Raw genomic sequence first — 23,608 nt, 5'->3', positions numbered from 1 at the left:
AATAATGATGTATCCTAATTCAAATACATAAATCTGCCCAACTTCATCAATCGAAGCGTTTTGGTGAAACCGCTCCTTGCAGAACGATACTTCCCCAATCTGGCTAACCAGCATGAACAATCATCAAACTCTTTGTTCTCTCTACTCATGCAACACACACTAAACCAACTGTTATTTCTGAGATTACATAATGAGTGAGCTCTTCTGTGAGCCAGACCATTTAACAATAAATTTGACCATAAAAAGCAGTCCTACTACAGACTCAGATCTTAAGCCCTACAGCAAGCACATCCTTCATAGAACAAAAGACAGAAGACATATCTCTTGCTCTTTTCCAATATGCATATGCATCATTTGCTTTTGTTTTTTTTTGGACTTACCGGCTTCGGCATCTTCAACTCCTCCTTTGCCGCTTATCCAGGAAAAAAAAAAAAGGAAAACTCGTCCTCCGTTACAGGACGACCCGAATCCTTTTGGCGCAGGCCCTGAAAGAGAAAACGCAAGAATGAGCCATCTTACCTTCCGCTTTTAGCCAAGAACAATGCTTTATACTTAGCTGTTTGATTACTCATCACTGTTTGATTTAGAATCATCTTTTCTACCAAAAAAACAAGTTTAAAAAAAAGCCTTGCAACATAAGATGGGTTCCTGGTTCAACTCTGAGCTCATATTACTGTCTGCATGGAGTTTTGTGTTTGTTCCATGTTTCACTGATTTCCGCCCAAAAACATGCCGGTCGCTGGACGAGCAACGCTGACTAGCCTCTAGATGTGAATGGGTGCGTGCGAGATGCCATGCGATGGACTGGCATTCCATCCGGGGTGTGTCTGCATTGCATTAATTGTTCTGGGAAACTCTTTAGATCCACTGTGACCATGACAAAGTGCTTAATGAAGATGAATGAATGCGGGAAAAATTTATATGCATAAGCGTAACTACTATGCAAGTGTATCTGGTGATTGGAAATCTGACGATCATTTATCAGGTTATCATCAGTCACGTCTGTTTCTTTATCTGTGGAACTGTATCTTTCACTGTAATTTATATTTTTATAAGTAGGTGATGTACATATAGGAAACTAAATGTGAGGCTGGCTGTTACAGCCTCATGAGTCAAAAGGATCAAAAATGAGGTGGAAGTAAATTATATTCATCAGTAAAACGGGCAAAAAGGGAGAGACAGGGAGCAGTCACCAGTACCAACAACACAAATAACAGTACAGAAGTTCTGAAAAATGGTTCTGTCTACTAGGCTTGTGCGATATAATGATTTTATCATCTCTACACGATATTACAATGCCATAATATCCACTGACGTTTCCACCGAACCGAGTTCCGGCAAGAACCAACAAAAAAGATGAGGTCTTTAGTCTTAAACTAGAATGGACACAAATGAGGTGCTTTGTGGATTAAGTCCATTTTACACCAGAAGAAATGCTGCACACTTAGCTATGAGTTGTATAGCTGTCATCTTAATCATCTATCTGCCAGATAAATAAATAAAATGATACAGGATCCAGTGATGCTCTCTACATTCAAACCATGAATGCATATAAAACAATATGTGACCATGTGTGACGCAAACATCCTGTATCCCTGCACGCTCAACACGCTCAAACTGCATGAATTGCCTTCCGGATGTAAAAGGAGAGATGTGTAAAATATTATTACAGATGTCACCAAGAGAAAGTAATCATGTCCAGACAGGTCTAAGAAAAACAGTTCCCTGGAACACAGTATTGTAACGAGATAGCTGTCTACTATTTTCCCTCACTAGGTCATATTAATCTGACGCGTAAGGCGTCCTGCTCCTGATTCACCACCTGAAAATAAACCATTTTATTGTAAGACATTTTCAAACATACTAAGGACATGACGCTGACCCCCACACAGGTAGATTTCAGATCTGTCTAGCTATCTGATGTTTGTAGTGACGCTGAGAGTCAACGAAACAAAAATGAGAAGGAAATAACATTCAGTGAATACAGAAAACATCAAGAAAATTCAAAGATATTCAATGCTGGATGAGTGTTTCTGTCTGGGCAGGACATCATCCCATGACATCCAACATCTGGGTTCCTTTAACGAAGAGGCCATAAACATACGCAATGAGGTTAACTTGTCATCAGTGGCACTGACATCTATTCTACAATGAATGTAATAAAGGATAATTGCTTAAAGGTTTGTGTTGTTACAGAGAGACTGATTTACACCTCCTCATGACTATGAAATGTGAGCTGATTAAGGTTGCTTTGGGAGAGTTCAAGCTAATCTCCGGGGCAAGTTCAGGACAGTAAAGAAAAAAATTCCAAGCCTTGAGCAATCTCTCAATTCATGCATCTTTGTTTCTGTTCCTCCTTCTTCTTCGCTATTTGCACAAACAACTCACCTTCCTGCTGCAAAGAATAATCTCACCTCAATACCAGAGAGATTTGCACAAAAACTGCTACCCTCATTAACCTCCACTGAAGTCTTCATACACTTATATTTCCTTCAAGACTCCTATTTACAGTCTGCTTGCCATAAACATCCTGGATACGCTTAATTATATGTTAACACTTCTGTGACTGTATACAGTAATTATTAAAATCCCACTATCCAGCATCAGATTCTCTCTCGTCTCTGGCTCCTCTACACGTCTCGTCCTCGTGTCATCTCAGGAGGTTTTTCTTTGCCACTGTCTCCTCTGGTTTGTTCATTAGGGATCCAGGCACAGCTTTTTGTTATGCTGCTTTATCTATTATTTAAAAATCACTGAATTAAACGGATGCATAAAGCAGACATAAGCAAATGCATGAGGGGGAAAAAATGACTTGGGATTTTCCCAGCTGACAGTAAAAAGCATGAAAAGTATTTGCTGAAAGGTGAAAATGGACATGTTTGGTAGATTATGAATAATGATACAGGCACTGAACTCATTACTACATTTTTCCCCCACTTTGCCTGTAAGGTACTTGGAAAAAGAATCACAACATGTGAATGAGTTATTGAACGCTTTTTGGAAACTTCAAACTTTTAATGAGGTTCGGGTTCAGATTTTAGGTTGCTCCATTACAAACCTAAAACTTTACAACACTGCAGTGTCTGTACAATTAAAGTGATAAAGGCGATGTGTTTGTGTATTTTGGGTTGATGCCAGACAGTAGTACGAGTGACAATAACACCAGTTTGTTACAGTAAAATATCTTTACAACAGCTCAACCGAAAACAATAATAATAATAAAAAAAAAAAACATTAGTAATAAGAGCGGAATGGCATTATTCTCTTATAAAACCTTATCTGAAATGTATTTTCTCCTCCTGCCTCAGGTAAACCTGCGGGACATCACAAGCTATCATCTTTGTCATTACAATCCGAGTCAAATTTTCATTAAAATGGAGGATTCCAATTGATTAATCCGGTTTCTCACCATAGCAGCTGGTGCCCAATAAAAGTTGATTAAACAATCTACGTGATGTTCATTTGACTGCGCAAAACATGCTATCTGACACTGAATAACATGTAATTGTTCTATGTTAATGTTAATAAAAGGTATATATAATAAGCTGTGTCAAACATTTTGCAGTAAAGCGTCGGTGTGTGTGAAAGGGAAGTACGAATATTAAAGCTTTCATTAGAAACGACACTCATCATGTTTGTACATGATTACAAGGAACTGAACATTTTCAGCTGAGGCCTGGAGCACACTAGCAGGAGTAAAGTGAAGAATAATTTCTTCCCCTGCTTCAACTGAGAGCATTTTCAACCACAGAAAACTCATCTTTTCAAATTTGTTGATAAATCTATAACATTTCTTATGTTTTATATTGTGGATACAGTTATAGTATGGATAAGGGAAAACAGGGAGAGAACATGTTTTCTGACATAAAAAAAAAAATGAACAATAACAAGAAATGATCATTTTAGGCAATGACTTAATGCATTATAACTCTTCAAAATTCCCCAACACTACTCATATTAACATCATAAAACACTCATTTAAATATGACAAATACGGATGCTCCATCTAAAAATACACAGTTCAAAACCACATGAGGCCTTTTGCGCATTATGAATATTAATAAGACTGCAAACAGTCATTTCCATTCATTTTCATGAGGAACAAAAAGATACCAAAACGCTCATTTCTCAACATCGCTGCAGGGAAACAAAGAACCATTTACGCGTACTCCATGCTCACACACACAAAAACTCACACAACAGCACAACTACTGTCAGTAATTATACAAAGCCTACAAAACCAGCAACAAAAAAAATCTACAAATTGTTTCATATTTCATCAAGGCATGCTTTAATCTGATAATCAGTTAATAAAACACATGATGCGGTTATAATAAAAATAACCAACAAGGTGATGGCGTCATGCAATCCGAAGCACAGCTACTATTACTGTTATCACCCGATGTTGATTATTTTCCTTTAACAGCACAACCTTAAATTATTCATTCCTTTTACACCACAGTGCTTTGCCAAGTCTAACATTTTTTAAATTAAAGAACAATATTGTAAAATAAAAATAAAAATGTCGTACTTTATCAGTTTACATTTAATGTTGTACATTCCTGCTATCACTTACGTTATATCAGCTATACACAGTTGTGCCCACACCAGCCTCTCTTTTTTTCTCTTTCCTGAAGTTTCCGAAGACTTTCCTGTGGTGGAAAACTTAACGGAATAGCGTTACCTCTGTTACAAACTCCTGACACTGGAGACTCCTTCCATCAATGTTAAATAAAGATCGGCAAGCTTCACCATATCAATGATTATACATCTTATTTGTTAAATAACCCATTTTTCAATTTGTTTACGAACATAATCCTAAGTGCCTTGCATTGTGAACTACAATCGGAACTGTTGCTAAGGAAAATTAATCAACACCTCATGACCAATGGGAATCGAAAGTTTAACAGCGCCGTGGTTTCAAGTGCAATAATCAACACCCATAACAGTGTGGACATTTTGAAATATAATCAAAAATGTATCTCTTATGCAGATTTGCAACATGGAGCAACAAGTAACACAGAGCAATAGAGCAATTCGAATTAAGATTCTCTCTTCAATATAAATGCAGTAAAGCAACAATTCCAAGTGCTCACGCCCTGCGTAAACAACTGTCCTTGACCAATCCTATGATTCGGGTTGCCTGAGGACCTCTTTTTAAAAATCACCGACTTAATATTTTGTTATTAAACTATTTATATAATATTGTAATAGAAAGGTTTGGCTATTATGATATGAAACTTTAATAAACACATTTTTAATACGGACGGCCTTTATTCAGGATGAGCAGATAATTTCATAAATTAAGGCAACACCACCAGGAGGTCTGCAGATTGAGCTATTACACAGCTTTAAATGTGAAAATGAGAAGTGAACAACATTTCTCACCGCTGCCCCCACATTCCACTGAAACCTGTGTGTACAGTCATCCCTATAATTGCCACACATACCAAAAAAAAAAAAAATTTCACATCCAACCAAGCGTAGTTCATTTAGAGTTATTGTGTGGTCTGATTTCTGTCCATGCGTGAAATGACATAAGCAAAGCCACATGCTCATTCACTCAACACAGCCTTCTCAGGGATATCGCTGAGATTAAAATAACCTACATACACCATCTCTATGTGTATCGATACTGTAATAAATTACTTCACAGTATATCTTTCTGAAACATCGCACACATCATCATTACTTTGATAACACTGACCAACTCTGTATTTACTAAGGAAAACGTGATGAGCTGACTCGATATTGAAATGTTTCTGTATAATGTTTCGCCCTTCTTTAAATTGTCTCAACTAATTTTGTAGACATTCAAGCAATATATTTATCAATCAAAATCTGAGGGAAAAAAAATTAAGTTAATATAGCCAAGGTACCAATTTATAGTTTTTGGTGTTTTGTAGACTATTTTTGTAGACTAGTTCTAATCACACAGGATACAATTTCCAAACATGTGTGTGTGTTATGTCATGTTGCCAGAGGACATGTGTAGTAGTAATAAGTGATCTCTGTATAAATCACACAGACGGGACACATCATGTCTTCACGATGTACACGTGGTTGTCACACTAAAAAATTCCATGTATACTACATACAGCTAATTTTAGTACAAACTGATTGTTTGACCTTTATCACAAGTGCTTGTTGCAGGGCATGAACCCACATGCTGCGTTTGATCATTTGTAGGTCAGAATGTACTGTATGTAGTCTGTACCTGTGCTAGAACCTCAAAAACCTACCGAAAACACTCAGAAGCCTCGCTTCTCTGACACGTTCTTCTAAACATCCTCTATATTTGATTGTTCTACATTTTAAACTCAGGAAATAGTGTCTTTATACTAAAGAAAGAATGGGGGTATATATATAATATATTTTACCTGGAATTATTTCTACTGGTCATTTAAAAGAAGGAAACATGGAAAAAAATACGGTGTAAATTTCCAGACTATTACTGATTCAGACAGGATTAAAATCCCAAAGATACAATGGTAATAACTAAATAACCCCACCTCCTCATACATATTAATCCGATCTGACTAGGGCTTAAGTTTAATTCAACCCATACAGCTACTTACAGAAATTCATTAGCCATAGCACAATAACAGTTTCCACAAAAGCAGTTAAAGTTTTGCTAACAGCTATTAATCAATAACGGATTGAACGGATAGTTCAATCAAAACCGTTACGGTGTCTCTGTTAGTCAAGGTGTATGATCAGACACTTACCTCAATGTTGACTTTGTATTTTTTAAATCCAGATTAAAACACGTTTTCCATCTATTACCATTTACGCATTTATTCTTGTTACCCGATCAAGTGCCTTACTCCAGTGGTTCTCAACTCTTTTGCGTCTGTCCAAATAAAAGATTTCGCAACCTTCTTCTGGACTCGCCCTACATCAGTCTACAGCCGCCTCCTTTTCTCCGCACAGGGGATGAGGACTGCACCGCAAACCCTTTGGCTGCGCAATCTGTTACTGTTGTAAACATGTTACGTTGCTACCTCTGCCGCCACTTCTAACATGCTCTTAACTATCGTATATGTCAGCTATCAGATGCACAGAGGAACACTGAATTGCTGACCAAAATTAAATGAAACAACGATCTGTTTTTAGCTGAGATACGAGTTTGATTTTTCTTTGTATTCACACACCTTGAAGCCACTCTTCTCTTTCAGTTTACAACAACACAGTGGTAAATATAAAACAAACAATATAAAAAAAAAAATTCACTTTTAAAAAATATCTTTCTAAGAAAGAAGAATAATAAAGGGATCTACTTGTTTCCTTTACTTTTTTTGTATATACAAAGATGAGCAAAGAGATTTTTGTACAAAGATTTCATAATAAAATGTTTTTAATGGTCGACTAATACAGTGATATTTTAGTCTAGGTTAGTAAACCATGAAAATTTCAAACAGCAGCACTCCTCATCAGGATAATTTACTTCAAAATACATCTCATTGGCAGCATTACTGGTAATTTTCAGTACTTTTACAACTCACCAGCTCTTTATCACTGACAGTGACAAAGAACTGACTGGAGATTAAAATATTTTTATATTTTCGCACCAAATGTTCAATTTTCCTTCACAACTTTATTTCTGTAGACATTAAAATAAAAAATATCATTGATACAATGGTGCACACACTCAGCTCAGCATGAAAATACCGAAGCTAGCGTATCGTGAAAAGTATCGCAATATGCTACATTAATCGTATCGCACAGGTCTCCTCACAAGGTTACAAAAATATGGGGTAAAATTAACCGCCGCTACATTCACCATGAGAAAGTAGGCCACATTTGTTACACTTGCAACCTTAAACGAACTGCAGGCCTTTCGGAGCTTACCTTGAATGTGAACACAAATGTGTGGAGGGAAAAAAAACAACAACAAACAAACACAAAAACAAACAGGGTTTGTTTACAGTGATAACCGGAGGAGGCCTTTATGCTAAATTAGCCTTTAATCCGTGTGTCTTAGCGACGCGGCTAGGCTTTTAGTTTGGCTCCTGGCTGAACAAAGTTGTGACAGCAGCCATTCTGCCATATGGAGAAAGCCTACACGGCTGAAACTTTAACACTTATAATCCGCTTTGCAGTCCTAAATACGGGTTTTCCTGTTTTACATCTAATTTACATCTCATTTTGAAGGTTTTTTTTTTTTTTTTTTTGAAGTATGCGCAATATGCGCAAACAGAACGCAGACTCTTTACATAAAGTCCTGTTTAATCTTTGGGCGGATGTTACACCGCTACACGGTATTACAACACAAATAACTGTCCCTAGTGTCAAACTGAAACTGTGCCTTTCCAAGCAAGCGCGTTTTTTGCTTTTTTTCCCCCCAAATAAAATGTGTAACAGTAAACCTGAACGCTCTGTTATAGCGTGTAACGGTAAAACAGTTTGCTAAGCCTGCAGAGGACTGAATAAGCGAACCGCAGCCGATTAAAAAAAACACACACATACAAACTCACCTCAGCTGAAGCACCGCGTCTTCCTAGAGCTAAAGATAAACTCCAGAAATCCTTTGAAAATGAAGCACAGGACCAGAAAAATATCCTGAACTGCTTTTTAAGAGCCTCTGTATCCCGTTGGCACGCTAATACGAACAGAGGGGAAATAGAGGACTAAGGTTTAGGCAGTAAATATCCAGCGCAAGGTGAGAGAGGGAGAGAGAGACGGAGGGAGAGACAGAGAGCAGCGGAGGCCCGTCAATATGGCCGGCGTGAGCGAACATGAGGCGTGGTTCAGTCCCATCCATGAGAGAGGCGGGAAAGAGGAAGGGGCGCCTCCTCATGTTACTACTTCAAATTGTGTCGCAGCAAAAACTACACGTATATTTTTTCACTTTTTTTAGGATTGGGAACATCTAAAATGTGTAACTGTCATATATCCCTGCTGAAAAATTCCCCTTGCTTTGACCAGCTACCAAAACATAGGCCAAGCTAGTCAAGCTAATAGGTGGAAAGAGTTTCCTAATTATGCTACTAAAGCTACATGGTAACAAAGGTGTTTTTAAGAAAATAACACAATAAAAATATATGTAATTATTTATTGATCAAGTAATAAGAAAGCTGAAAAATACACTACATGACCTCTGAAAAGTTTGAGGACATCTGACCATCATACTTATATGTGGTTCTTCTTCAAACTGTTGCCACAAAGTTGAATGTACACAATTGTCTAGAAAGTCATTAAGATAAGATTAGATAAGATTAGATAAGATGTACCTTTATCGATTCCCATAGGGGAAATTTAGAGAGAGGTGATGCGCCGTGCTGCCTTTCGCTGTGGCGCCCAATGAATTTGAGATGTGGAAGTCATCTCAAAATGATTGTATGCTATAGCATTACAATTTCCCTTCACTGGAACTAAGAGGCACAAAGATGTTCATGACAATGCTCCTGTGCACAAAGTGACATCCATGAAGACATGGTGTGCCAGGTTTGGAGTGGAAAAACACATGTGACCTGCACAAAACCCTGACCTCAACCCCACTGAACACCTTTGGGATGCCTTCTCAGAAGACTGGAGGTTCTTATAATGGCAAAAGGGGACTAAATCTGGAGTATGATGTTTAACAAGCACATATGGGTGTGATGGTCAGGTGTCCACAAACTTTTGGCCATATAGTGTAACTTACCAGCTGCCAAAAATAGTCTACCAGCTTGGCCTGTGTTTTGGTTGGTGTTAACAGGTCAGATAATGCTGGATTTAATTATTTTTTTCAGCAGGACTAGGCTATATTTGACATGTATCAGGGATATGCCCTCACTTGCCAGTTATTATTTGGTTGGTGGGCCATTCTCCGCTGTGCTAGTGACTAAAACTGGTAAGGAGTGCTGGCACAAGTGTATCAAGCACAGCATGGTTACTGGGGTTTTTAACCACTGTCCACTTTTTTAGACACTCCTACCTTGTTAGTCCACCCTGAAGGCATATGGTACAGTGAGACACAATATGGGTTAATCATCATGTATTACCTGGTTAGTGTTCATTTCTAACAGCAGTAGTCAAGGGCAGCTGATATAAAAGGACTAGTAGAGCTAAGCCTCCCTGTCTTTGAAAGATAAAAAGATATCAGTATCAGTATAAGATTTCATTTTTGGCATCCACATCTGATTAATTGCTGTTAACAAATGTCTTTAGGTGAATTATCTGGACTTTTGTTGAACCAATAAGAAAAATACACAGAATGATATGAAGAAGTGAGGCTGGGGCTGATTTCTTTCTAGCCCAGACTGTAGATACATGCAGCATTTGAGTAACAGTTGTATCAGGTAATTACGTAGACTGAAATGCCTCCTAGATTTGATCTCCATTTGGGCTGATATATTTTCAGCCCTCTTCGTTGGCACATCCATCAGCATCCACTGAGAGGGTGCATGTCAGATGTAATAAATGTCAGCAAGGTGGATTGTTTATTCTTTTTTTTTTTTCAGTAAAATGCCTTTGGAAGAGAAACTAAAAGTAGACTAAGCATACATTCTAATCAGAGTACAAGTTATGCAAAAGGACAGATGACAGAACTGTAAGTTTAGTGTTTTTTGGTTTTAACAAATGGGATGCAGCTTTTCTTTTTACCATGTTTGAGAGTATTCAGATGAAACACAGCATGAAGCCAGTAGAACCTTACTGACTAGAAAGACTTTGTATATGTACAAATACAAACTGTAAGGGAATAAATTACTGCCTCTGGCTAGGAAGTGCATTCTTCTCTGGCTAGGAAATGCATTCTTATTAAGCAGCTGAAAAAGAAACCCCATTTCTGTTATTCACTGTTATAGGGAACTATTCAGATTACATCCTCATTTAGCTGTGTTTTCAGGCAATGGCCTGTCACTTTTGAAAATGTTAAAACTCTCATAAGGAGCATTTTCCTTTGAAACTAGTATAGACACAGATGGCATGTAAGCACTGGTCAAAGACCAACCACCATATTAAAGGAAAAAACAATATTAAGTGTGTTAGTAGGGCATTGGGCCACAACAAGCCAGCAGAATAGCTTTGATGTACTTTGGCATCCTACGATTCTCTGTAACTGTGGTAATGTATCACATCACCCAGTGAATGATTATTTCCTATGACGGCAATCACTGTCGTGTTTTATTCCTTAAATAGGTCTATATTTAGTGCCATTATCAGTACCATTAAATAGAAACTATATAGGCTATTGTGTATTTTGGGGAAAAGTCAACATGTAAAAATTTGTCGAATGTCCCTCAACCATTCTTAACTACATTAAATTAGCTATATACGTCCTTTTTATGGTTATCACTTATAAAAATGAATATGGTGATAACCACTCAGATTAGCCACATACTTGGGCTTCAATGAGAAAGGCACTGTGAGCAGTTTTAGGTCATAGTCAACCAATCGCAATCATTTAAATATGACTTTAAAATGAAGCAATTAACTATATGTTCACTTTTTAGATACATTAAATCTCAAATTCTTCTTATTGGAGCCCAGATGAAAAAATAAACAGGAGCTACAGGGTGTAAAAATAAAAATGCAGAAGTAGGTAATAGGCCTGCCTTTCAGCTTAACACCTTTTCTGTCTCAAAATTCTGTAAGATTTGACATTGCATCAAATTAAATTAAACAGACACACATTAGTCTAAAGACAATCATATATTTATTGTGTCATTGTGCCTCAGATCTCCTGAATTTGTATTCAGGTTTTGTTTTTGTGCTGCCACGTTTATAGAGTTATCATTAATATTTTAAACAGTTGTTTGTGATATGTATTTTAATATAATAGCGACGCCATGTGGCCAAAGCAGGAACTTCATTCTTAAACTTTGTTACGTTGTTGGTTGTCAAAAATGTCGGCGGGCTGCAAAAGTTTGGACACCCCTGCAGCCATCGACCATTCTCATGGACTCTTTTAGTCAACTACATCAGGAGGTTCAGGGATGAAACACAAGTCTCAGTGTTTTAAGCTACATTGGTGGACTCTCCATTAAGCTCCTTGAACATGTAACATGAAAAAATTTGTTAAGTGTGTGAGCTGTTATTTCCATCCATTTTCTGTACTGCTTATCCTGCACAGGGTTGTGGGGAGCCTGGAGCCTATCACAGGGGACTTGGGGCACAAGGCAGGGGACACCCTAGATGGGGCGCCAACCCATTGCAGGGCACAATCGCACACACAGTCACACACTACGGACAATTTGGAAATGCCAATCAGCTTAAAATACGTGTCTTTGGACTGGGGGAGGAAACCAGAGTACCCAGAAGAAACCCCCAAACATGGGGAGAACATGCAAACTCCACGCACACAGGGCGGATGCTGGATTCAAACTCCCAACCCCCGAGGTGCACGGCAAACATACTAACCACTAAACCACTGTGCTCCCTTGAGCTGTTATTTATCTATTATTTTTTAATATATCTATTATTTCAGCAGGCAGAAATATTGCTCCTCAGATTGCAAGTTATGAAAGACAACAACACGGGGAGAAAAAGGTTCAAGCTGCTTTTCAAATATCCTGGTGAAAGAGATAGATTAGTAAATCCTGGGCAGGAACCAAACCATGGCCCCACTCCATAACCTGTCACTCATGAACTCACCCCACAACCCAACAAATGCAAAATAAAATGCATACACTACTATTTTGCACAAGTTAGAGTAACCTTGGTGCTATGCAGAAGGCAAATGGCTATTTTCTTGTTTTTCATGTCACAAACTCATCCACCAAAGAATCAAAGTGCAGCTCTTTAACAAACTTTGACTCAGTGGCTAGCAGTGACAGCATATTGAGTCTCCTTTGGCCCATTTTAGATCTGAGTTTGTTTTTAATCTAACCCATTTGGGGAAATGAATGTTGTCTAGCTGCTTATTGTTACAATTTCAGACCCACACACCACTAACATTCAGAAATTTATTTCTGCGATGATACATTCACTGGCTCTTGTTCTATATATTGTGTTGTGCGTGACAGTGTAATGATTTAATCATTCACTTCAAATCTATGCTTGTTGAGGGCCCCCTAGTGGTCTAGTGGCTAGTAGCCACATCCATCTTCACCCAGAAAGTGTAGGACTCTCTTCTTTAGAAGTCATCTTGGTCATTGGAGCCATTCAGTTTTCTCCCAGAAGACAATGATACCTTTCCTGATGGTGATGGGCTGGAATATCCTCCAGGAACACCAAAATGAGGTCATCACATGGATCTCACTTGAACATCACTGACATTTTAGATAGACAGCTTCACTTAGAGGGTATTAATGGTTCCAAGGATGATATAGTGGCTGGCATTTACAGTCTGGAACCCTCTGTCATACAAACACATCCTCCAACCCTTTTAGCAGGTTTATGAGTTGTCAGTGAATGGTGCTCGAGCATTAATCCAATAAACATTAAGACAATGCACCAGTTGGCTTTAAATGAAAGTGATGATGGTATGACAGTGTTGGGAGCTTCACTTCATTTTATGCATACCTGAGAATGCCTTTAATTTAGCATTAACAGCAGAGGGATGTAGCATATTATTTAAATGAAAACCTGACACCCCGTTCATATGTCATCATTTGATAAATTGGTCTTGATTTTTTTGTTACATCAGTTAACAACTGAGAGCAGAAAAATATGTATCTGTTTCTTCAGTCTGCATTTTCTGTCCCCTGTTTTTTTCTGGCTTAAAGGCAAGTGCTTGTGTTTAAAGGTAGTGATCTAGATGCTAGTGAAAACCTTGCCTTGGACATTTTTACTCAAGAAAAATCTGACAACCTCAGAGGTGTAATTTACACATAATTAATTTAATCTGAATGGGCCACCTATTCATGGATATGAAGAACTCTTCTCCTGTAAGTATTGTTGTAACTTTTGAACTTTTTAGTCACTTTTGAGTCACTAACTCTAAATATGGCCTTAAGACATGGGACCAGTGGTTATTATTATTATTATTATTATTATTATTATTATTATAATACATTTGCAGTCTAAGGTAAAGATGGGTCCGATTTATTTGGTATTTGGTTAAATTTTAATTTCTTAGCTAAGGATTATTAAGCAGGCAAATGGATGATGGGTAACACTCTGGATCTACTATGGACTTCCGGACCTCTGTCTTGTGCCCAGTATTTGTGGGATCCACCGTGACCCTCACCAGAATATGATGATTACTTAAGATATATATAGCATCTATCGAAGCCAACAGACCACCTATGTGAGAGGCTGTCTAGAGAGTGAGTGGTGTGGTAAAAAAATAAGTTTAAAAAAATTTTACCAAAAATTTCCTGAAATGTTTATTCAAATTTGTGATGGACAGTAAATTTGACAGAACAGCATTTAATGCATTTCATGTGAAGCTTCTATTCTTCACAACCAAACAATTCAGATGAGATCTTGTGGGGTACTGGGTTAATCTTGCTTGTAGCCAGCAGTTTGGGGCTCTGGTACAGGTAGTATTCCCCACCAACAAACACTTTCACGCCATCAGTGTGACATGTAGCAGCATCAATTTTAGGAAAGGGCAGTGGAGCCTCACTCTTCACAGCTCTTGGGGTCGCTTCCAGATCAATATCGAGCATTTTCTGACCTGTGTGAAAAATTCAGTCATGTCTAAATCGTTCATTCAGAGTGAATTGAAGCTGGTAGGGGACAAAATTTGTGCGTCTACTAGAATTTATTCATTATAGTAACTATTGAATACTGCCACTCGATTTCAATATGCTGTATTCATAAGACTCTTGATTCATGCACAAATGCTGAGATTGTTGACATTAAAGAGACACATACCTTGTAAAACATGTACAACATGTTCGTCACATACAAATGCAGCATCCACGGGTCCCTCGATGCCCAACTCCTCCTTCAGAGGTTTAGGATAGCCCTCTATGAGTGTATAATGTGCTGTTGATTTGTAGATATAGATTTGATCACCCTAGCAAAATAAATGACAACACCTTACATTAAGGTCAATAATTACAGTAACTATACAAATGAATGATTACCCATAACTAATATTAGCTATTAAATGTTAGTTACTAATACATACTCCTAGGTGCTGAATATGCTGTTATACTCATTAATGCATTAAACTCCAAGCTTATTACTCATGTTATTTATTTTATTAACTCAGTGACTACAGTGAAATTAAGCAGGAGTTATGAGAGTCACTACATCAGGACCATTGGCTCCTAGGAATTTAAGAGTTTAAATGTTAACTACCTGTTGGTTATTACAATGCAGAAGTATACAATAAAATAGTAATGCAATAACACATGCAGTCAGTCCTAGTAAGTTCCAATTATACTGTACTGACGGCGTCAGTTAATCTGTATCTTAATAATCATACCACAGCTGTGTTTAACTCTCGACTCTGATTGGTCAGAAGATATTGATTTGCCACTGGTTTATAGTAATGCACTATTTATTATAATACAGTATTGTTTTTCTAATAACACTCAATTTACAGGGTCTTGTTTGGTGGACACTCCGCATAACCTAAGACTAATAATAAGGATTAAAACTGTTGTTTGTCAGGACAGAGGACATTATTCTTTCCTTCTTGATTTGTGGATGTTTTGTGTAACTATAAATGGATATAAAGTATGACATGTAATTCTTTAAATAATCAAGAATTATAATTGTGGTAAGGAGAAATTAAATACTTTGGGATGTGCTGTTATTAGAAAATAATCCACATCGGGTGGTAACAGTAACAGTAACTCTGCATGCATCACATCGCATGACTGCATCAGTGATTATTTTTTTCTAACAGTGTGACCTGTCATGTTATATTCCTTACATAATAACCGGTAAAAAGGAAATATGTTGAAATTATTTGTGGGGCAGTCCAGTCTATGGAATACTGATCGGATTGTTGTGAGTTGTGTGTTGTGAGTCATTGGTACTGCCAAGCCGCCACTGTTAGGTCCTTGAGTAAGACCCTTAACCCAACTGCTCAGCTCAGTTATAAGTTGTTTTGGATGATGCCAGATGAGTTAATGTAAATGTTGTAATCTGACAGGCACAATATATATACAGGATGGCATTGTTAAAACTACTGAAAGCGTATAAAGAGTTACATTTTTTTGGCGCAGTGGACGTTCCTGGTCTCTTACTGAAAACGGAATGCAGTATTTTGTTTTACCTGGATGATGTAAATCTTGTCACCATAAGAGAACACTGCATCTACATGTCCTGAGACTTCCTTCCATGATCTTACAATGGGAAAGGGGTGAATGCCATCACGGAGTGTGTCCAATCTAACGTACATTGTCCCTGAAATTGTAGTAAGATTGATATTTCAGTTGGGTTTTCATATGAAATCTGATGTATTCTCACTCCACTATTCTCACCAAAACTGTTGTAGGAAATTATCCTCACCTATAAATGCATATGATTTGCCAGTGCTGTCTGTGGTGATGGCATCAAGTTTACAGCGAGGCCTTCTGTGGCCAGCCCCGTGACCTACATTGCAAAGTCAAAAACCAAAGTATGAACTATGAGAAATTATACAACGAAGCCCTGATTTACTAAAGGTTTGTGTGTTTAAAAAATGTGAATTTGATTTGCAAGACAGTATCATATTATACAGTATATTGTCTGCATTTTGTACTTCCATTTTCATTCACATATACCTTATATATAAAACATACACTCATATTTGCATTCATATTGTACAATTTTCCTGATTTCCTGGTAGGTTAATTTGTGTTATAACAGGTAATAGCTTAAATGATGTATACTCACTGTGTGGAATTTGTTAGCTTTGTGTTTTATGCTTTATTTATAACATTATATTTGGTTAAGTTAGATATTGTAAACTTGTGTAAATGAAGATCATTCATCTGAGAAGGTTTACTCAACTTGTATGCTTGGCTAAAAATGCCTAGGTTCATAAATATAGCTAGCAAGTTAACACACTATTGAGAGCTAAAGTTATGTTAACACACTTGAGCAACGTTACTAGCTCCAGCTTGCCTACTTGCAACCAAAGCTTAAGCAAACCTCTTGCATTAATTACCATTCTTGCATTAATCTGAATAGATAGCAGCTACTTCACAGCTAATATTAGGTTATTCCATTTCTATAGGAGTCAATTATATAAGAGGTTGCAGTCAAAATGGTAAGTTAAATGAAATTAACATTACATTTGGCTAGCTAGGTAGTGTAAACTAATGTAAATTAAGATTCGAGAAGGTTTACTCAACATGTATTCTAAATACCTAAGTTCATATCCTTTTTAACTTGGGTTGCGATGAATTTACCTAGCTAGCTAGGCAAAGGTAACTTATGGTTACTGCTATCTAGACTGTGCCCTACCAGATACCATTTTAGTCATACTATCTACACAAAGAACTTTATCAAGAACTTTATTAATGCTACTGCTTGCCTAAGGTGATTATAGAATTGACTTAACACACCACCAGTCAGTAGAGATCAGAACAGCTATTAAGAACAGATATCGAATAAAAAAAAAAGTAGGAAATTAGGTAACATTTTTAGAGGGCTCAACCACGCACCAAGATTTGGGCATCTCATGAAGTAACGTCTAGTTTCCTTGGGATAATTCCCTTCTACTTCTCCAGACACAGGATGAAATCTGGTGAAGTTGTGACCATGGAAACAGTAGTAGTGCTCAAGCCAGCGGAATGCAGATGTGCAGACAGGCAAGTGAGCCCACACCTTCTCCTTCACTGTCTTGGTCTTGATATCAAAGATGTACACTTCATGTCCTGATGATTGAATATATAATAATATGTCACTTTATATACAATTACAGACCCATTTTCTCTTTTTAGAGTTATCTATTTATATATAGTGGAGTCCAAAATCTGAGACAACATTGAAAATCTGGGATTTCCTTTCATTTAAAATTGGAAATAAATGGAAGCTTTTAGCATTTTAAAATCTTTAAAACAAAGAAAGTAAATGGTTAATATCTTGAATATTTAATATTCATGATTCTGCACTATTTCTAGGTCCCTATTTAAAAGTAAGCTTCATGCTAACTGCTTTGTACAAATGGTCAGATTTTCCTCATGTCTAATCTCTTCTATTGAAGCATGTTCAGAAGATGCTCTGATGGATTTGATCTAAAATGGATCATAAGTGTTTGCACAAACTTTTGGAGTCCATGCCAGCTCGAGTGCTCACTGACATTGAAGCAAAAAGGGGACGTACCAAATACTGAGAAACTCTGAAATTCATGTAAATATTTCAAAGATTCTACTTTTCATTCAAGCTGTTGTCGATCATATAATTTGTAATGAAAATTGTTGTATTAAATTAGAAAATAATGCATAATAGAGGCATTTTCACTAGCATTTCTCAGACTTTTGGACCCCACTGTACAGTATATAAGTCTAAGATTAAGCCTGAAAGAAGAAGTGAGATTTACCTTCAGTACAGCACAAGAATGAAAATATTAAGACCATTCACTACACACTAATATGCTTGTGTTTTTTCCTTTACTAATATCAGAATGAATCTTGTTTTTTGTATTTGTAATTTTTTGTATCGAAATGTATTTACTGTGCTAAATGTATTTAATAAATTAAAAGATCTCTCCGATAATCAGAGTTCCACACAACATTTGTTTGATCAAAAGATTGTTATATCATTATATATATATATATATATATATATATATATATATATATATATATATGTACACACACACACACAGATATATATATATATATATATATATATATATATATATATATATATATATATATATATATATATATATGTGTGTGTGTGTTTAATGTATATAATTACATATATTTTCTAAAATGTTAACAAATCCTTTCAAAGCTGAACTTTAAGACCTGTAAACCTATGTGTGTGAAATGTGGATGACAAATCTGGCTTATCATATGAAAAACTGGTCATTTTAAAACAATGACCAATAATGATAACCACTACAGAATTGTAGAAAGCAATTCATCTTATGTAATCATTTATATCATCATAAATCATTAAAAAAAAAGACCACTTTACAACCACATATAATTCAATTAGGGAAGATTTAAAAACACATTTTTTGAACTTCTACATAAAATGTAAAAATACAACAAAATGAATGTATAGTTGCTTAATGTGTAGTTGCTTGGAGTTGGGATAAAAGTATTTTTTTTTTAAAGTTTATACCAATATTAATATTATAACAATATCAATTTCTGAAACTTTTTTCAAATAAATTTGCTTTTAAAAATTGGAAGCAAAGTCACCATTTTTGTCCGTGTTGTCTGGCCTTAAGAAAACATCTATCTATACCACGGTACATGAGATATAATAGACATAGAAATTAGAAAATGTACTCACCCTTGAAGAACAGGACTGAGTCAGTGGTGCACTCTCCTTTTGGACACTCCACTGCTGCATCGAGGTGGCTGGGAATACCTGGAAACACCTGCTGGATCTTCAGAGGGAAGCCTTTCTCCAAAGTGTGGTTGTAGTAACTAAAGACGTGGTCATCCTGTGACATATTGATACTACTTTATCAAATTGCATGTAAATGATTTTAAGGACTGAATATGTTCATTTCTTGAAGCTGCCTGATTGAAGATATTACGAAAATATAACTTAAACCTGGAGACAATTTATTGAAGACTACAAAAACCTAATGACCTTGATATGAGAATGTGTAATGGGATGATAAACCATATGAGATCATACCAGAAAGAAGAAGACGTGGTCATGGTGTTTGCTGTCTTCCTCATCTTTATTGTGCATGCGGAAGGCTGCATCCACATGACCCAGGTGATGATATTCATCTAATTCCTGGAATGTACCATTTGCAAGCTCAGCAGGGCCTGAAAACCCCTTCCATAAATGGTCACCTGTGGAGTTTGAAATCAAAGTCACCAATGTCACCAAGGTTTTCATTCATTCAAGGCATTCATTTTGATAAGAATAAAATTTCAAAGAGATGTTCACTATTTTAACAGTGAAACAGCAAATCAGAACTTTTGAATTAAAAGGTTCCATCTGACAATTATGTGATTTTAAGAGCCATGATGTTTTGATCCTTAATAACGTCAAATCAGATATTTTCAACTTTATATAGTTTTAATTTTGATATTTTGGTGTAAAACATCTCACAAATATTTAGTGACATATAAACCATACGTATAACATTATAACTCATTTTTCCCAAGGAGTCAGAAAGAACTTTATAATTCCAAGGTCTTGGACAGTTTTTAGGCATCAGTATTAGGTCATAAATAAATAAATAAATGAATAAATTCCACAGATTTTCTCATTAGAGATGCCATGAAAGATAATCTAGGAGTCTAAATAGCGGTGTGATTTAAATGTTATTTCTGGCCTCCAAGAGCATTATGATCTGCAACATGGTTTCTTAACTAGTGACACACTAATTCTGGCTCCTGAGGGCTCAGTTAGATCATGTGTGCCAGCAGTTATGTAGAAAAAAAGCATCAATTCTACAGGACAGTGGGTCACCAAGACAAAAACTGATAGAGAACATATCTCTGTGAGGGTGAATATAAGCGTGACCCATCATTATATAATCAAATCCTGACACACTTCTACTGCCGTGGTTCCTTGTACCCTCAGAACCAGCATGATTCATCCTGATGTTCTACTTCTGCTTAGCTTTCTGTACCTATGACTCAATTTCTGCTGCTGTCGATCATCCCACATGGACACCCTAAAGATTTGAACTTTCCCAAATCAGTTTTCGCCCGACTCTTTGAAGCTTTGCTTCAGTGTAAAACTTCACCTGTAGATTAAGAATCGGTAGATTTGTACTTTCTAACACCTGATGCTGTAATCAAGACTCATCCCAGTACTCCTTTGTAACAATGTATATTGTTAAAAGTGCTGTACAAATAAAATTGAATTGAATTAACCTTTAAAAAAGAGTGCGTTTCCTTTCTCGTCAGGGGCAATGGCATCAAACTCGATGCCCTCACAGCGGTCATACTTGGCACTGTAATGGGGATCTTCATCAGGTTGTGGATTTTCTTCAGGATGATCTAAATCAGCATTTATGTAAAATAAATAGCTATTAAATTTTTCATAACATTTAACAAATATAGATTAATCCATTTCGTAGAATGAGGCTTAATGATCTCTAAAAATGTGGCTAAATCAATCAGTACAATAAGAGGAAAGAGAAATATGAATTGGTAAAGTAGAAACATATATACCTACCTACAGCATCATGGTGGCTGTAAAGGAAAAAGAAATACCGTTCATGTTTATGCTGAAATTTACATTTAATCTTATTATTCATTAACTAGTATGGATAATTTAGCATCTTCAGTGAAAATAATAAGAAAGGTATGTAAGTGAGGAATGTAAGTCTGGACCTGGGAGTTTAAAGGGTTAATAGTAAAGTTAACTGTTGAAGATAAAAAAAAAACCTGAGCTAGTGACTTTGACCATCCGTTATTGATCTAATGCTGTACTCTGTACCCAGAATAACACAATATGAGATTAAAAGAAATAACTTAAAGAATGTCAACTATAAATTTCTCTGCTTTGTGTACCCATAATAACACAATATGAGATTAAAAGAAATAATTAAAAGTATGTCAAATTTAAATTTTTCTGCTTTGCAGAAGATACTCACGCTGGTGCTGCGTAGCTCAGAGCCAGAATGAAGCAAGCGCAAAAGAACACCAAGAGCCGCTTCATGATCAGCTGTTTTCTCCCTCCAGGTCAGCTCTGATACGCAGAACGCACTCCAACAGTAGCAAGGTTAGACTTTTATACTCGTTCCTCGCATAGGGAGGGTTGGGGTGGTGGACTGCGTGGGTTTATCTGTCTCTGGACAATTTGGAGGACGTGACTTGATTTACTGCCAATGTCAAAAAAGACATGAGTAAAAAGTCCCATGTTACAAAAGGTTGTGATTAGGCAACCAGCTTTCAGGATACTAGCCATACAATGACTTACCTTTTTTGAGAAAAACATTATCTTTTGCAGAATTATTTGATTCACTGGTTATGGAATAGAAGTTAATCAAATTGTGAACATTCTATAATTAGTTATGTTAAAAAAAAGCCTCAGTTAAGTGGAATTAGACTAGGACTCCAATTTTTGCAAAATCAAAAGGAATATTCTCTCAGACAAACCAAACAAACACACTTGCATAGACACTTACATTGTAGGAATCAAGCAGAATGTGATGTGTCTATCAAACTGAGTTTGAAATCAAGGCTTTTAACACCACATTCTGATTGAGAATTTAATTAATCTTTTTGAATTTGTGCCAACAAACTTGTTTTATATGACCAGCAGAGCTTGGCAATTTCCCTGTTCTAACATATACACGCTAAACAAAGGGTGTGAACCCCTTTGTGCCTGTTGACCAGAACTGGCCTGCTAATGTTTCTAATCTGGCCCACCAAACAAATTTAGAATTTTGTTTTTAATTAAAACCGGCTTTTTGACCATGATTTAAATGAAAGATATGAAAAAGAGTGAGATGGGGCAAAATTGAATAATAAACTCCAGGCCATAAACTCACAGAATATGCTAATGATATATAATTCTTCATTAGCAAGCTAAATATTTGGCATATAATCCCAATTAAGTCCATTTCAGTTCCAGCTTGTAACACTACAAAATGTAGAAAAGTTCAAGAGCAGTCAGTGCTTATGCAGGACACTCTATGATAAACCCATACTTTGGACAAATTTGTTTTCTTGGTAATGAATTGCATTGTGTTCATCTCTTTTGTACATGCATTCAGAATGTATCTTTTAAGATAAATGCTGATATACAAACACATTTAAAGGCAGTTGTTCATGCTGTTCAGTTGTTATTGGTCACTAAAATGATTTTTCTGTTAATGTAGCCCTTTACTTAAAATTAATTTGCCACCCCTGCTCTAAATCTAATTAACTGGTGAGTTGAATCAGGCGTGTGTGAGCAGGGAAATCACCAACTGGACTCTGACCTTCCCCCGTATTGGAATTGGACACCACCACTGGTCTCTAGTACAGTTCCTATCAGCAAACATGGAGAAGAGAAATTCTGTCCTGAGCAATATTCTGAAAGGTTTTCAGTGGTGTTAAGTTCTTGATGGTTTTTATAACAATTTCGCACTTACTGCATTGTAGCTTTCATATTTATGCCTGTATGCAAACATTTATTTTATGATCGAAGTAGGACAGCTCAATTTAGACATTATACTGAGCAATAGAGAGGGTGTGTGGTTCCTGGTAAATTAATATAAGATTTTGTGTGTGTGTGTGTGTGTGTGTGAGTGTGTGTGTGTGTGTGAAGGGGGAATTTGTTGGGAATTTGGGGGAAACTGTTTTAATTATTCCTAGGTTCAACGTAAATGTAAAAACCACATAAAAGCCAAGCAATGAAAAAGGAAAACATATTTTATAAGTCTTAATTCTCCATGTTAGATCTTTAGGTTCTAGCTAGTTTTAAAAAAGCAATATATTAATACTTAACTAATGCTTTCTTAATGATGAAGTATACATGAACTAATTCTTAGTGCATCAGGAAATAATAATGAATTATACACATTAACAGCTTCTGAGTCCTATATGAATCGAGACAATAATAATAATAATGATATTAGTATTTATATATTAACATCTTATTAACTCTTTCTACTATTAATATCATGACTTACAGTATTAATATACAGGGT

The 23,608-nt window shown here is 36.4% G+C and overlaps 2 protein-coding genes across 2 annotated transcripts in view; both read right to left on the bottom strand.

Moving 5' to 3' along the window:
• LOC113537665 (radixin) overlaps positions 1–8,737 on the bottom strand; it is a 41,808-nt gene extending 33,071 nt beyond the window's left edge. The window contains exons 1-2 of the mRNA XM_026932282.3: positions 8,478–8,737; positions 381–485 (exon numbers count right to left, since the gene is read on the bottom strand). Coding sequence (XP_026788083.1) covers positions 381–392 — 12 coding nt within the window. The 5' untranslated portion in view covers positions 393–485; positions 8,478–8,737. The remainder of the gene's footprint in view (positions 1–380; positions 486–8,477) is intronic.
• Positions 8,738–14,230: 5,493 nt separating this feature from the next.
• On the bottom strand, positions 14,231–21,710 carry LOC113537283 (hemopexin-like). Its single transcript, XM_026931699.3, has 10 exons — positions 21,566–21,710; positions 21,145–21,161; positions 20,841–20,966; positions 19,642–19,805; positions 19,288–19,441; positions 17,481–17,693; positions 16,342–16,425; positions 16,106–16,236; positions 14,749–14,893; positions 14,231–14,548 (listed from the first exon to the last, which is right to left on the bottom strand). Exons 1-10 carry the CDS (start codon positions 21,628–21,630, stop codon positions 14,322–14,324), a joined length of 1,326 nt encoding a protein of 441 aa, XP_026787500.2. The 5' UTR covers positions 21,631–21,710; the 3' UTR covers positions 14,231–14,321.
• Between the last annotated feature and the right edge of the window lie 1,898 nt (positions 21,711–23,608).

Source organism: Pangasianodon hypophthalmus, chromosome 26, assembly GCF_027358585.1.
Source record: "Pangasianodon hypophthalmus isolate fPanHyp1 chromosome 26, fPanHyp1.pri, whole genome shotgun sequence".
NCBI classification, from domain to species: Eukaryota; Metazoa; Chordata; class Actinopteri; order Siluriformes; family Pangasiidae; genus Pangasianodon; species Pangasianodon hypophthalmus.
The sequence above is the reverse complement of the archived record's forward strand: the minus strand, read 5'-3'. Positions and strand labels throughout refer to the sequence as shown.